The 17089-nt window shown below is 40.2% G+C and overlaps 1 protein-coding gene across 1 annotated transcript; it reads left to right on the top strand.

Annotated features, from left to right (window-relative positions):
* The first annotated feature begins 3227 nt into the window (after positions 1-3227).
* vgll4a (vestigial-like family member 4a) lies at positions 3228-9930 on the top strand. Its single transcript, XM_079678902.1, has 6 exons — positions 3228-3418; positions 3981-4135; positions 5035-5197; positions 6277-6502; positions 7296-7410; positions 7542-9930. The coding sequence occupies exons 2-6, from the start codon at positions 4054-4056 to the stop codon at positions 7739-7741; spliced, it is 786 nt and encodes a 261-aa protein (XP_079535028.1). The 5' UTR covers positions 3228-3418; positions 3981-4053; the 3' UTR covers positions 7742-9930.
* The last annotated feature ends 7159 nt before the right edge of the window (positions 9931-17089 follow it).

The raw sequence follows: 17089 nt of genomic DNA, 5'->3' as shown, positions 1-17089 counted from the left end.
CAGAGGGTTAATTTGTTTAACACACACATGTCACTCATTTGGGGATGGAGCTTACTCCTCTGTTTCAAGGAAATTGAACAGAAGGGAGATTTGGATATTTAACAATAAATCATACAGAAAAAAATTACCATTTGTCAAAAGCTTAACATGAATAGTGGAGTTTTGTTGAATCCATGAGTGACAAACTCCAGCTCTAATTATAGGTTGTTTGTTTGCACTTTAATATTGCCATTCTGTTTCCCCATATTGTAATTTTGCTGTCACTCATTCTGGTTATTCTAAACAACATCTGTTGCATACCTATTTTCTACAGTCAAATGTTTCTCTGTTATTGAATAAAAATGTTTTCTTAATTGAATCTATGGTCTAAGGAGATAAGTGGAGACCATATTTGGTGATATATAAATAAAGAATTTAAAGTGTATTTACATTTTGAAGAACAGTATATGTATAGGATGAGGATATGGGGCACCCCTTGACTGAATATCCATGTAAAGGACAAGGGTGTCTCATTTACTTTTTGAACGTTTATCATAACAGACAGTGGTAAGGAGAGTCTAAATGTTAGTTGTATTTTTACTTGAGAAAAGCTGCACCACACACCCGTACTTACAGGACTGTCTCAGAAAATTAGAATATTGTGATAAAGTTCTTTATTTTCTGTAATGCAATTAAAAAAACAAAAATGTCATACATTCTGGATTCATTACAAATCTACTGAAATATTGCAAGCCTTTTATTATTTTAATATTGCTGATTATGGCATACAGCTTAAGAAAACTCAAATATCCTATCTCTAAATATTAGAATATCATGAAAAAGTATACTAGTAGGGTGTTCAACGAATCACTTGAATCGTCTAATTAACTCGAAACACCTGCAAGGGTTTCCTGAGCCTTGAAAAACACTCAGCTTGGTTCAGTAAACTAAATCACAAGTATGGGGAAGACTGCTGATCTGACTGCTGTCCAGAGGACCGTCATTGACACCCTCCATCAGGAGGGTAAGACACAAAAAGAAATTTCTCAAAGAGCAAGCTGTTCACAGAGTGCAGTTTCAAAGCACATCCACAAAAAGTCTGTTGGAAGGGGGAAATGTGGCAGGAAACGCTGCACAACCAAGAGAGATGACCGCAGCCTTAACAGCATTGTGAAGAAGAGTCGCTTCCAGAATTTGGGGGAGCTTCAAAGACAGTGGACTGAAGCTGGAGTCCAGGTATCAAAAGTCACTGTTCACAGACGTGTCCGGGAAATGGGCTACAATAGCCGTATTCCCATGGTCAAGCCACTTCTGAACTCAAGACAACGGAAGAGGCGTCTGACTTGGGCTAAGGAAAAGAAGCACTGGACAGTTGCACAGTGGTCCAAAGTCCTCTTTTCAGACGAAAGCAAGTTTTGTATTTCATTTGGAAGTCAAGGCGCCAGAGTCTGGAGAAAGGCTGGAGAGGAGCAAAATCCAAGTTGCTTGAAATCCAGTGTGAAGTTCCCACAGTCAGCGATGGTTTGGGGAGCCATGTCAGCTGCTGGTGTTGGTCCACTGTGTTTCATCAAGCCCAGAGTAAATGCAGCTGTGTACCAAGAGATTTTAGAGCACTACATGCTTCCGTCTGCTGAAAAGCTCTATGGAGATGAGGAATTCATTTTCCAGCATGATCTGGCACCTGCCCACAGTGCCAAAACCACCAGTAACTGGTGTACTGACCATGGCATTACTGTCCTCGATTGGCCTGCAAATTCCCCTGACCTGAACCCCATAGAGAATATGTGGGGTATTGTGAAGAAGAAGCTGAAAGACACCAGACCCAACAATGCTAATGAGCTAAAGGCCGCTATTGAAGCATCCTGGGCATCCATAACACCTCAGCAATGCCACAGGCTGATTGCCTCCATGCCACGCCGCATTGATGCAGTAATCCGTGCAAAAGGATTCCCAACCAAGTACTGAGTGCATTAATGGACATTTTCAAATGTTTGATTGTGTTTTGCTGTTATAAATCTTTTTTTTTTACTTGGTCTGAGGAACTATTCTAATTTTTTGAGATAGGATTTTTGAGTTTTCTTAAGCTGTATGCCATAATCAGCAATATTAAAATAATAAAAGGCTTGCAATATTTCAGTTGATTTGTAATGAATCCAGAATGTATGACATTTTTGTTTTTTTAATTGCATTACAGAAAATAAAGAACTTTATCACAATATTCTAATTTTCTGAGACAGTCCTGTATAAGGGTTCTTATTCAGTGATACTTGGGTGACATCCACTGGTAGCAGCGCTGTAGTGAAACATTAATACCAACTTCCACATTGTAGAGAAGATCAAAGTCACTGATATGTCTATAGATGAGAAGAGTATACAGTAGGAGCCGAGGATAGCCGAGTGGGGGTGCCAAATCCGGCAGCACCATCACCTGGTCTGCCATATGTGGAAGCCCCTCTAGTTTTACACATGCTGAGCCCAGAGTAAAATGCTTTTGTGTGCACAAACTAGAGGGGGACAGCAAACACCAGTGTGATTTTGGTGAAAGTACGACTATCTTGGAAAAGTTATAGAGGGCGTGCCAGATCCGGCAGCACCATCACCTGGTCTGCCACATGTGGAAGCCCCTCTTTAGTTTTTCACCTGCTGAGCCCAGAGTAAAATGCTTTTGTGTGCACAAGCTAGAGGGGGACAGCAAACACCAGTGTGATTTTGGTGAAAATACAACTATCTTGGAAAAGTTATAGAGGGGGTGCCAGATCCGGCAGCACCATCACCTGGTCTGCCACATGTGGAAGCCCCTCTTTAGTTTTACACCTGCTGAGCCCAGAGTAAAATGCTTTTGTGTGCACAAACTAGAGGGGGACAGCAAACACCAGTGGGATTTTGGTGGGAGTACGACCACCCTGGACAAAGTTAGCGGAGGTGCCAAATCCGGCAATAATGTCTGACTCAATCATATGTGTTATCATTACTTGTCATTTTTTACGTATTTTGTATTCGTGGTTATCAAGTATCAGACATTTAAACAACAGAGAATATTTTATAAAATAGTACTATACTGACAAAACACATATTATCCTTTCACCATGTATTCTGTAGGAATAAAACATAAAAACACTGACGTTTATTCCTATATGAAAAATGTTACAGAGTAAAACCTTTCTTTCGTTCTACCGCTTAGAAAAACTAGACGTAACGCCCAATAATTGAAATGACGTCAGCCTTTTGCCTCGCCGCGAACACGGCTTCAATCCATGGCAAACCTTCAATCTACGGCACAACACCGGTACCTTACTCCCTGTTCGCCTGGTCTCCGCTAGGGCCGCTCGCCACTCTTTTGTTTGGGGACTGGTGCGGTGGGAAAGTACGTGAAGGCAGTGTAAAGGCAAGCTGGACTAGCCATGGTAGTGGTGAGGCTGTGAAGCGTTTTGTCGATAAAGTGAGTAACTTTAACATCACTTTTAATGTTACGCTGTTTTGGAATGGTGTTGTTGGGCATACATCCAGTAAATGTACCGTAATGTAAGTGCTCACTTGACTAGTTGGTGTAAGGTTGTTCAACGTTTATTCTGTTTAGGCGAACTAGCTTGACTACAAAGTTTTGGACTAGCTAAGCTGCTAATGGCTAACGTTAGTTTGTCAAAGTCGCTAAAGTTAGCTTTCCAGTTTGTTAGCTCCTGTAACTAAGACATCAGTTCCGTAACTATTGTAACAATCATTGTACAATTATTATAGCAACGTAACTTTCTGATCTACTTTACTCATGTGTCAGTGAAAGGTAACATAACATTGTAGCGGTTAGCTGAAGCTACGTGTTTAACTAGCAGGACTGCTAACTGTTAGCATTCAAAGCGTTAACGTCAACGTCAGGAGGATACCTATCGTTAGCAAGCTACCCACTAACGTCAAGGGAACATGATATTTTTCCGTTAAATTACTTGAAATATAAGCTAATCTAACACATTGGTTTACGTGATGTTTCCTTTGTTTCTCTTTTATAGGATATAACTTTTTTGTTGCTTTCGCTGGTGTGTCTTGCTAACATCAATGTTAGCAACAAGCCTGTTCGTGTAAATGCTATTCACTAGAATGGACCTGTTGAACTCTCAGTTCCTGGACAAGATGAACAATAACATCGGGAGACTGCACTACGAAGGTTAGTTTGACATTGTTTGCGTGCTGTTATGTGTCCAAATACTGTGTATTTCACGTGTTCTGTTGAACCAATAAGTTTAGGTGTCTTTCTATAATTAAAATGTCTTTTTTTTTTGGTGTTTTGCTTTTCAACTAACGCTATTTCGGAGACACAACTTTTTTTTTGTACGTCAATTTGGAATAAAGATACATCGGAATATGTTAAACTCACCTTGTTTTAACGAGATAAAGTGAATACTACTGTCTGCATGTTTAACTTCTTAGTTGGAAAGACTAGAAGTCACTAATTACTCAGTACTAATTCTAAATACCGGAAATACTACAAAAAAAATGACCATCGGTTTTTCTCATACCCTCCCTTCAAAGCTTATAAGAAACTAAACACACCTAATAACACACAAAGATGTGAATACTGTATGATGAAGATACATAATATGAAACACTATAAATATGGCCTAATTTGATGTAGGAAGGACTTATGTCTGTGTTTGCTGATAGTGTCTTTGGGGAGGCCATCCTCCAAAATACATCTTGTTAAAATATGAATAAACACAGTTTCTAGAGAAATATATTGACAATAACAGTGTTGTTTTTGTTTTTAAGCAGAGGGTTTTTACTTCAAAACAAAAGGAATCTCTTGTTGATTGCACAACAATTTTAATCAAAGCTGCCTTCAGAAATAAACAAAGACCTCAACCTTCCATAATTAGGAGGGTAATCTGGAAAACAGTTTACTTGCCTTTTTAACAATAATTTTTCAAGAGGATATGACTAAGCTAATAGGCTTAATTAAACAATTTGCTGCTCTTATTTAGCAGGCAAACACCAAATTAGCTGTGGTCATGTTCATGAATCTAAAGTTAATCAAGGTTATTTATACTGCTGATTCCTTTACCACAGATGAGTCCAGGACACCCTCCCTGCCGACTCCCATGTCCAACATCACTGGCCCTCCTCCTCACTGCCCAAGCAAACGGAAGTACGGCGAAGAACAAATGGACGATCAAATCAACTGTGATGATGACCCCATGACCAAAATGAGCAGATTGTTTGCCACTCAACTGTAAGAACCTATACTCAAAACTATGTCGAAAATACTTTAAAAAAAATTCAGTTTAGTTTTTCACATACATTTTTTCGTACAGTGTATCATTTAAGTATTTAAAGGTGGGGTAGGTAATTTTGGAGAAACCAGCTCGAGTGCGCTAGAATTTGAAAATACACAGTCGGAACAAATCTGCCACTTCCTTACAGAGCCCCTCCTCCAACACACACGAACGCGCACATGACCAATGAGGGCACGAGATAAGTTTGTGCACAGATGGAAGGCTGACAGGCAGGTAGGCCATCCAGATATTTTAGCCGAGCCGGCTAAAATGATTGGTCATGCTTTTTACAGTACTACGGCTTCCACAGATGCCATTTTTTTTTTAATGGATTTTTTGTCAACGCACTTAAGATATTCATTGCTATCGGGATGTTAAGACCATTCAATGGAATATAACAAAAAGTGTATCTCGAGCCGGTTTCTCAAACTTACCTACCCCACCTTTAACCTACATCAACCACCTAAAGTGGAAAAAATAGATATGTAGCTGGTTCAGAACTCATTATGCTCAGTTATGCATTTTCTTTTGCCAACAAATTGAAATACGTAGCACAAGGCAACTTTACGAATATTTAAAGGTACTGTGTGTACTCAACAGTACTGCTTTCTATTAGTATTATCCATTTCCCTAAACCCCAACATTGTTATTTATTCTCTGCCTTGCCTTAAACAGCAGACATATTGTATTAAACACATATCAAACCATTCAGCTTGAAAAAGCCCGTTTTTAAGTTTTTTTTAAACAAATGTCTGAATGCGACCTTACAGCATTAACTCTGGTGGAATGCAAGGATCACCTCCAGGCTATAAAGTGTCATGATTTTAGGAGAAAACTTGATCAGCAGCAAAACAAATTCTGCAGTAGTGAAAAATCATAACAGTTTCTGAGAGATGCCTACAACCACTGATGTGCTGCACAATACAAAAGACAAGACCACCACCCCAGTTTACGCTGTGTAGATGCAGCTATTGATTGTCTATGAAAAGGTAAAACTGTTTGTGGTATATATTTAATATGAATGTTCTTTTTCTAGGGCCCGTCCCTCTGCTGGAGACAATCGTAATGAACACTGGAGCCTTGCTCACACTCCTATGGAGCATGTTACTTCCTCCTCCAACGGTCTCCATGGGAACCACCTGTATGCTTCTTATTCTAGCTATGCTGTAGACCAGCCTCTGGCTCTGACCAAAAGCATCCACGACGTTGGAGTCAGGACCAAAGGGAGGTCTGTCATTAGCGGGACTGTGGAGCGACAGCAGGTATGTCAACTTCTAGAACTTATTTATGGTATAATTTAAGTTAACAGTAAGAAGAAAAAAGAAAGCACTTAACTTTTAATGGGGGAGTGATACAATAGAGTGCGCGGTATAAACATTAAATCATTTTTGATAAATTCAAGTGGTATTCATGCCTGCTGTATCTGAGCGGCCATGATTGATCCACGTGATGTACATTTTATCGTGTGATTATAAGCGTGAAGGTCCACCAGCCTTATTGCAACTGAAACATTTTGACCGCGCAAGCTGTAGCGAGACACTTCCCCACGTCGATGCTTCTCATCTCCTCCGACGATGTACTGATATATTTGAATCTCCTTGGTCCTACTTTTAATAAGCGGTCACACCCATTTTCCCTTTATTCCTTCTTCTTGTTGTTTAACCAAACACTTTCCTGCTGCAATGAGATCGGCATCTTATTAGCTATTGTCTGTGTACACAGATCCCAGACTGTAGTATGTATAAGATTGCTTGCAAGTCTACAACTGTCCGTATACATATTGTTTTAATAACCCCTGATTCTAATTGTATTATATTTCAGATTAGTCTGTTGGGTGTACCACTGTCATGTTTTTTTTTTTTTTGTAATACCTTGAATCTGCTGGAGACAATTATCTTGGTATTTACATATTCAGAGAACGTTGAATTCTCAATTTAAACTCTTTTCAGTAATGATGTGTACAATATATGAACAATCCGGAACAATATGCTAAGCTGTGCAGAGTATTTTACATAGTTCTTTGTAGCTGATTGTATGAATGTTTTCCACCTATAGAATCGTCCCTCTGTTATTACCTGTGCCCCTGCGAGCAACCGTAATTGTAACCTCTCGCACTGCCACATGAACGGCTGTTCACCCAGCCCACCTGCTGATGAGATGAAGACCAACGGTGAGACAATCATTACTATACATCATAATAATAATAATCTAATGTTTATATATAGTAGTGTAATATTTGTGATATATTACATGCATGATAATAATCAGGTTTTATTGCCTCCACACATAATGGCCTTTCAGCCAACACAGAATGCGATCCTGTGATTGAGGAGCACTTTCGTCGCAGCCTTGGAAAGAACTACAAAGAAGCAGAGCCTGTGTCCAACTCCGTGTCCATCACCGGTTCAGTGGACGACCACTTTGCCAAGGCGCTGGGAGATGCCTGGCTTCAAATCAAGGCTAAGGATGGGGGTCGTCAAACCCCAGAGGCAGATCAATGAAGCAGAAGGAAGTTAACATTACCATCACTTCCTTACTGTTTCCATATGAGAGTGGAGATGGCCCACCATCATGTCTTGCCAAGAATCAACTTCCCTTAGCCAAGAACAATGTAAGTCATATGGTGCTCACATAGGCTGTTCCCTTGTGGACATCCAGGTCGACTTTTTAGAACGCTCAGTTCATATTTATACTCTAAAAATGGTCTCTTCGTTGAGAAAAGAAGTATTGCGTAGTTGGGTTGACAATGTTAGATGTGGAAACTGTACAATCAGAATTTTTTTATTTTGCATTTCAAATGAGATTCACAAAGTGTTTGGTTGTTTAGGAGCTCATGTTCTTGTTTGACTTGCCTTTACTTTGCATCAACAGCCAAAGAATTTCCCTTCATGTCCCATCAACATATAAGCCATAGATCTTCCTTTCTGAAATCACACTGCTCCTCTTTCATCTCTTTTTACTTGAAAAAGTCAGCCAGATGTCATTCTCTCTTTTTACAATTCTGACGTTTAGGTAGCAGGTTACCTTGATAGATTCGTTTTGAATCAATGTCTTCAAGAACAATCCTTGTTTTGAAATTGTGGACATGCAATTCCCCCCCCCCCCCCACCCCCCTTGTACTTTCTGAAGACATTAATAATTTGTCTTATTTATGATTCTGAACTGGACTTATCCACTATTAACTGAATTATTTTAGTTTCCTGTCTATATGCTAACTGTGGCTGATTACTTAGTAAACTAATATCAATCATAGTAGATGTGCCTAACTAGAAAGCATGTTTCAAATAGCTGGTTTCTATTACAAACCTTATTCTATACTATATATTTACTCAGAATTTATTTTTTATCTGTAACATTTTAGAAATACTCACTGCTGGTACAGTTGTACTCAATATATTTTTTGTATCTGGTTTTCATTACTATATGTAGGTGTATATCTTAGCACCGACCTACAAATCGCAGCCTCTGGAAAGGTTGTCTGAATGCAGTTTAAAAGGCTAACTTGCTTTGTTATTCTGTGGACCTGGATGCTTACGCTCTCTAAATTACTGAATACAGCAACATCTGACCTTTCGGTAGCAGTCTGCTAGCAGTGGCTTTATTTATTTTGAACATGTCAATAGTTACATTTTGGACTTTGGCTAAAAATGGTGACAACAAACTAACTGTGTTAATAAATGTCTTCAATGCTTCAATTGCAAAGCAGTTGATTTCCCTTAGGACTAAGATTTAATGCCCATGCAATTCCTGAACAAATATTATTATTATTATTATTATTATTATTACACCATGGCTGCCTGACCCTTATTCGTCTCTCCAGATTTGTTAAGAATGACAAGTATGTTTGTCTTTTATGATCAAGACGGTGTCATGGTGTGAGCTGCCATATCTTCCTTTTAAATATAGAGAAAGGTGTCGGTGTGTAACAAAGGTTTTTTTTGTGCAGATTAGTTTTGTTGATTTTTTTTTTTTTTTTCCCTCACCCTTCTGAAATTCTCTACTTAAGGTAGCCTAACCTATTTGTCAACACTGATTAAGATATGGTATTGCAATTTCAGTTTTTCTTTGTATGTCAATTAACTGTCATATACATTTGTATTAATATCTTACAGTTTTTGAAATTGTTACATACACTATCCTGTCTTTATATATTTTATTTTACTCATTTAAGACTATCGTTGCGCCGCGCGGAATGATCATAGATATTTTGTTTTGATTCAGAGTAGTGTACTCCTATGTAGCATGGGTGCTTATTATCTTCTAACCATGCTTTTGTATCTTCCTAAAGTTGGTTATCTTCCCAGAATTGTCAGATGATGAATACGTGCAGGAACACAACAGTCTTTCGATCAAAGACTTTCTTGGTACAGTGTCAAAGACTTCTGTACTAACAGTAAAAGAGTTAGTTTAGCTTCTGTGCGTACCTTAGCGGAGTTTAGGGATTATCAATCGAAATCTGTTTGTTTGACACAAGTAGAGTTTTCAGTAAGATGTTTGGGGTATTAGTCCATTGTTATTTAATTGTTATATAGACTACCTGTACTTTTAAGGCTGTTTGCAGAAATGACCTGCTCCAGGTGTCATACACATAGAAAAAAAGGTAATATTTGTTCACTTTTGTCCTTTTTTTCTCTGGAAGAAAATGCCACTGTTTTGTACTTAATTTCTTCCAAATAAACATAAAAATGCCGACCTTTTGCATATTCTTGTGAAATGTGAAACAATCCACTCATTCAGCTACATACATAATGTTAATTATAATCAGCAGTTAAAATAATGAAGCTTGTGGTTGGTATAAATACAAATACTTATCAATTGGATTGCTAGGATAGTAGGATGCAATTCAATCTCATCCAAGTGTCTTTGTTGACAATGAATCAAAAATAGGGTGCTTTGGAAAGAAACCGCTTTAAGTTGTAAGGTTATTGTTTATTGCAGACTACTGATTAACATACAAATTGTGTTCTAGTACTGTTATATTGGTTAATTGTCAAACTCAAGACATCTTGTTGCTTCAATGTACAATAACAAGGTGGTTACTCTGATTAGAGCCCAATACAAGCAATAAGGAGTCATGGCTCCTTCTCTATTGTCATTGGACCAGCGCTGCCACGGCCACAAAGGAAGTGATTTGACAACATGTTAACCAGAACTGTTTTGTTCGGAGAGACCAACATTGGAAAAATGTCCTTTTTATACTACTCCATAGATATTAAATGTGATGATACTATCTGTAAATAGTGTATTGGACAGTGCTCCTGGTGCATCCATAATTGTACGTATGTTGACAATAGTCTCATAACAGCTGTATGTTTAACACCTTTTATTTGTACTTAATGGCTGTTAGTGCGTAATAAATTCTATGGCAGACACATCATGTCCTGGACCAACAGCTGACGTCTTCCCACAGATATTAAAGTTGAAGCTGCTTTGGCTAGAGACATTGTTTGGTTGATCTGGTGTCATGGTAACAAAGAATGGGATGATAGCTGTTGGAAAAATCCATTGCTTTTAAAGAGAGAAAAGGGTAGGATTATCGGTGATAAAAATGTTTTGACTCAGACTTGAGCATTGATCTAATAAGCCTTCAGCCTCAACATTATTATGCTATAATGGAAATGAGATACTGTATGACCAGGCTGTGGTTAAATCAGAGAAAAACGGGATTCTCTTTCCCAACCAGCAGATGGCAGTGTTAAACCACTCTACACACACACACCCAAATTCTCTTATTCCCTGGAGATCAAACAAATCCACGAGCGTCATCATTTTGGGAAGAGTGATATGGATGCAGCATTTCTTCAATGTGTCCGTTAGTAATGTGAAAATGTCCTTTTGTTTTAAAAAGAGTCTATAGGTGTGAAGAAATAGCTGTCATAGTACTGAGAGCAGAATGGATTGTAGATGTTACCCAACATGGCTCCATATCCCAGACTATTGCATTAAAGGATCTTTTTTGAAATGTAATTGAAGATGTATTTATGTATGGGAAACATTGTGTCGGATTAGCATATCCCTCTTTAAATCTTAGGATATAAATAGATCCCTTAAAGGCTGAATGGAAATGCAAATGAGTATACCTCCACTTTGGTTAATTTGAATTTGCCGAGCACCATTCATAAAGCAAATCTTTAAACTAGAAAGAGAGCTTTTTTTTTCTTTCTTTTTGGTGTTTGTTGCTCTCACCCCTCGGGCTCAAATCTGCTCAAAAGCCCCTCCAACAGACCACTGCCTCCACGAGATTAGAACAAGCCATTCACCAACCACAATGCCCCTGCTTCTGCTGCACCATGCCTTCCAAGGAAGCCTGCTCTTGTGGGATTATAGAGAGGGGAACACATTTTTCCTACTTGTGCAAAACCAATCGCAGATCCACGCACCGACAAACTACTGCACGCACATACTGTAGATATAAGGCCACATTGATAAGCCGGCATGAAAATAGTGTCTAACTCAAGATGACACATCAGGGTCACGCCAATTTAGACTTGGCCCCTTCAATGTGTGAAGGCCACAAGGAGCATGACATCTGGGCCTGCGATGGAGGACTGGTCTCTCAGCCGCTGCCCCCTGTTATTGACAGGATGGACCCTGCTGCTTTCAAGAAACACATATGTTGAACACTGTTCGCTCCGTTTTGCTCTTGGTTACATAAAAGGAAGGAACCAATGGAAGCGGTTCAACAGAGTGGACACGGTATGGAGTGATAATTAATCCACATGGATAAATGCATGATTTTACTCCAGACTGAATGGAAAAAGTTGCCCCAGCAGTGTCACACATGTTGGCTCAAATGTTGCCTACATAGCCTACACAAATGGCCGATAAAGATCTTATTATTTGCATAATTCCAAATTTGTTATGCCTGAATAAAATGCGGGGCTGCACCCGTATCTACAGCATCCCAGAGTGCACAACGTCTGGGGAATTTGCATGATTGCCTGTAGATTATTTCAACATTATCCATTCCCCCTCCTCTTTTTTCTTATTTCTGTGGCTCTCTGCTGTGAGGATACACACACATCCTTGGGCAAAAAGAATCTAAAATAGATCATACAAGCAACTGGAGTAGATGCACAGGCACAGGAAGCAGCTCACGGGCACACTTGAGTCATGCTGGCAAGATCATGCACCCTAAGCTGACAGCCCAACACACCCGATTACCAAGCACGTCATTTCTAAAATGCAGCCGTAGCCTCACTATAGGTCGCATACAAGGGCGGAATGATTGCGATCAGGCGCTGATTTACCTATGAGTGACTGTTGAATGTGGTATTGATTGAGTGCAGGGTCGGTGCGTACTTTAAGATGGAACATCTCTGACTCCAACAATTGTGGCTCATTCATTCTGTCATGTGGACTGCTGGCAATGGCATAACCTTTGTGGAGGGAAGGGAAGACAACACGATCACTCTGGATAACAGTCTCACGATGAACAGAAACAGACCCTGTCAGGCCACCTCAACATCAGCTCTCAGCTGCACACCACCGCCAACACACTCTCCCAATCGCCCTTTGCCTTTTCCTCACTTCCTCCTTCGATCAGTTAAGGCAGCTCCTTCTTGATTAGGCCGTCTTGTGTGGCGTGCATGTTACATTGATTTGGTAGGGTCCTATTAATACATTTCTCCTTTGCAACCCTCCATGTTGCATGCTGTTTCAGCTCCATCTTTGACCCGTTTTGTTGCGCCACATTTGGCTTGCCATAAGGCCGTATGGTGCTTGACACAGCCAGTCATTTCTTACCAATACAGTTGGCTTACACTTCATACTTTTATATATTATTGATTGATTTGTAAATGATTGATTTTTAGGGCCATCTGCTTTTGCAGTAGAATGACTGTGCTGCCATTGTGTTGTTCCTTCAAGATAATGAATTGCTTCCAATTAGGGCCTACAAATGATGGGCTAATATTTTGTGTTACAGACTATATTTTTCCTACAAGATCAGGAACCCATGTAATTATTCAAATGAACTCTCTTAACAATCGACCAAAAGGATGTGTATTGAAACAGTTAGAACTGGGCACTGAGCAGGAGATCAATGTTTGAACCGTCACTAAAGGGCATTCTCATGTCTCATTATGAGGCTTGTTAGGGCCCACATTACAGCTGCTTGACTAAGCAGCTGTAATAAGGAAAGTGACCGAACACCAATATGAGCAGCAATGCTTTCCCTCACAAGTCCATCTACTACTCCTGACTTCCAGGGCCCTATCTCTTTCCTCTGATCTGTCTGCCCCCCCCCCCCCCATCCCGCCTTTACCACAGCGCACCACCCTACCACTCCCCCCGTGTGTTTGGCAGTCACACAGTCGGCCATGTGTGTGCTGAAGACGTTACATAATGCCCTCCTTTCACTGCACTCCAGATCAAAGGGAAAAATCCAGCACAGAAAAATGGCTCCTTACTGATTTTTCTTCTCTTCCACCTGCGCATTGTCTTATCAGACTTAAGGGCGCAGAGATTGTACAGTAGACTGCTTTATTATCTGCTCCAACATTCCCCTTCATGTTGAAACGCTTACAGAGCAAATGGGGAATGGTCAGAGGTTCAATGTAAAGAAGAAAAAAAAGCCCCAGGTTCGACCTGAAAGACAAGATTCTTCATGTACATACATCTTTAGATTGCAGCTTTTTGATGAGCTTTCATTCACATTTAATGTATATTATACACAAATACAGGGAATTTAACTTTGACCCAGTCAGAGGAAAGGATCAAATTAGGTGAGCTGTGGAGATTGATTTTAATTTAAAAAAATGTGATCGCTTCACGGAAAAGCAACACAACTATTTAATACGTGGTAGCTTTAATGTTTTATCCACAGGGGCTGGCCTCTTTTACAAAAAGAAGAACATCCTTAAAAAAATGATGCAATTTTGATGAAATAACTATTGAGAAAGGGCTTTGCAGATCTCTTTTTGAACTTCTTTGTGCACAGGGAGAATGATTGTCAATGTGACGCAGTTACATTTTCAGCTAAATGTTTCACCACACATCCTCACACAAAGCCAGGTAGCCTTGATAAATCAAACAGAAATAGAAATAAATAGAAAACAAGGTCAAAACTAGAAAAAACCCAAATCCTTTCTCCATCAAGTGGAAGAAATGGTGACACAGAGAGAGAAAGAGCAAGAGCATCAAACGCTGTCAAAGAGGCCGGGTCTGTCCACTGCGTTGTAAGTATTGAAATAATGAGTGTGTGCTGGGGGAACATTTACCTCCAATGCCAAATGTAGGCATGCATTTTGAGACTAAAGGGCACTAATGACAAGATAAAGAAAAGAAAAAAGCTGATCCGTTAGTGTACAAGTGTGAGGAAGTAGTTACTCTGTAAGAGGAGGATTGTGTTCAGCCTTTGCAAGGTGGTGTGCAGCAGTCTAACAGGATGAGGAACTGTAGTTGGTGATTGAAGGTGTATGTATAACATGCACCATTGTCGCTGACTGTCCCCCCACAGTGTGTCTCAGCCCTATTTGATTTCCTCTGAAGAGCTGGGATCAGCAGCAGTCCTTATTTCAGTAAAAAAAAAACAGTGATGGAGAGAGGTTGGTGGTGTGAGAGAGCGGAGCATCAGGGTTATCTCTTGTCCTCAGCATCGGGGGAACGTGCAGGTGAACCAGGAATAAAAGTATCTTTAGGGCACTGCACATGCTTGCAGTAGTGCAGACTGTGAGCTGTGCGGCTGCAGCATCAAATGAAAAGTAGGGGAATGGGAGAGGGCAAGGCTTCAGAGTGGGTTTGGTGCTCAAACTGTTATCACACCTGACAGTGTCTGGTTTGGGATCCAGTGGTGCACGTGGCATACGTAAGCGGCTGGTCATCTGTAAGGCAGAGTGATAGAGTATGACGTGTCACACGCCACATTAGGCCCGGCCAGAGGATGTGTTTGACAGACCACAGGAACTTCACTCCAACTCCAACACTTTGCCTCCCTTCATATTGTCAGACCTATTTGATAGTTCCAAGCTCAGATCCACGGTCTTATTTATCAAATGTAGGGTTGTATTTCATGGCCAGAATATGGAAACATGATGAAATAATTAAGTGGCCATTGATTTTAAAGTAAAGTTACTTCAAAGTATCACATTTCCACAAATCCAAACTTTTTTTATCAAATGCTTTTTTACAGTTAAATTATAAAATCTTTGTAGCTTTAAAATAACACTAGTATTCCTTATGATATCTTTAGAAAATCAGCAGTGGCATTCAAAGTTCGATTGAGGTTTGAGTAGGAATGTAATCTAAATAGATAAAAGATCTGCTATACCTTGTGTAAGCACTACACAAAAGGAGAGGATGTGATATATTTTAAATTAAATACATTAGCACTGAATAACTAAATATGATGTGGTTTAATTTAATATGAAATAACATAGCATCTGCCCATGTGAGATGATGTCTTATGTGCTGCTGAGTAGAAATGTGTTGTGTCCTTCACGTGTGTCATAGTAAGTTTCTGACAGTGGACTCTGTTTGCACCACTTCTTTAGCTGTTTCTTGACCTCAGGGATCCCTGCCGTGTCTCTCAGCCCTGCAGTTCGCAGGCGGCTCTCGGGGCGTCTCACCTGTCACCGTTTATGTCAGAGGAGGGAGAGAGCGGGGCTGAGGTGCCCGAGGAGGAGGAAGGACAGACTGGGCAGGACTCTGTGGCCCTTCCTGGTCCGGCTCACTCATCAGTGAGCACAGTTTCCTCTCTGACAGATTAGAATAGAAAGCATGCACCACATCAAAGCTATGAATCACTGCAGCCCTGAGTCCACACGTGCGCTGAAGGCCCTCAGACCTCTTAATCATCGTGTGTGCCTCTGTGTGTGCATGTTGTTTAAGGAAGAGAATGAGACAGACAAGGAATGAATGAGCTTGTGAGCATACGACAGTGCTTCTATTAAAGTTGCCCGTGTGTTTTTAACATGTCAGAAAGAGTCAACCGCATCTGAACAGGCCTTCAAAATGTTTCCCAGAGCATTGCATTGTACGTGTCTCTCGTGTTTGCCTCAGTTTTCGCTTCATATTTGAGGGAGCGGGGATATTTATGTATGTGGGTCAGCTTAAATATCTGCCTCTTATTATCACTCATAAAGTGTAGTCAAGGGCATAACTACATGAGTGAAAATGTCATGCAACAGGAGGGGTAATGCATGCAATGCACGTGTGGAGGTCACTTCGTCACATTTGCATATAAAATAGGGCCAAAAATAATCACATCAGCAAACAGAACAACACCCAAAAGCACAAAGACAATGAAACTGTGATTCTCACCTACTGTGAATACAAAACAGCAATGCAAGGGTTTTTGCTTACCTTCAATTGACTTAACATTACTTTGAATTAACAGTCATGAGTCATGAACCTTCCTACTCACCTGTGCCTCACCTTCCACCTCGCATTCACTTCCCAGCTGTACTAAACTGAGCAGACTCAGCCAACATCCTGAGGAGTGAAGTGTTATGTGTGTGCTGGCGTAATCTGACAAGAATTCATTTAGAAAGCAGGTCTTTATAACGCTTTGCCTGGAGCAGCTGCCTGCCTTGTACACTTATCAAGAGTTTTTGTACACTTCACATATTCACACTTGTTTGTGCATCCGCTTAAGCAAACTGTACACATACTACAGGCATATACAAGCATACAGAATGGGTACACTGTGGACACACAGAGGTGCAGCTTTGCTAGTCGGTGTGGGTTAAGTTCCAGGACATTTGCTATAGAATAATGAAATTCAGTGGAAAAAACTGTGCGTTTCTTCTGTTGTCCATTCTGTGTAAGAGCAGGGAAACAAATAGCTCAGTTTGATGTCGGCAGAGATTTTCATTTGTCAGCCATTATCAAAGTCGCACAGCCTAAAG

Source organism: Notothenia rossii (genome assembly GCF_949606895.1).
Source record: "Notothenia rossii genome assembly, chromosome: 4".
Classification (NCBI taxonomy): Eukaryota; Metazoa; Chordata; class Actinopteri; order Perciformes; family Nototheniidae; genus Notothenia; species Notothenia rossii.
The sequence above is the reverse complement of the archived record's forward strand: the minus strand, read 5'-3'. Positions and strand labels throughout refer to the sequence as shown.

What these genes read in the sequence shown, in the direction of transcription:
- vgll4a (XM_079678902.1), top strand. Translation starts at nt 4,054, where the DNA reads ATGCTATTCACTAGAATGGACCTGTTGAACTCTCAGTTCCTGGACAAG. An exon ending in CGGGAGACTGCACTACGAAG is followed by an intron (nt 4,136 to 5,034) that starts GTTAGTTTGACA and finishes CCTTTACCACAG; the next exon opens with ATGAGTCCAGGACACCCTCC. An exon ending in AGATTGTTTGCCACTCAACT is followed by an intron (nt 5,198 to 6,276) that starts GTAAGAACCTAT and finishes TTCTTTTTCTAG; the next exon opens with GGCCCGTCCCTCTGCTGGAG.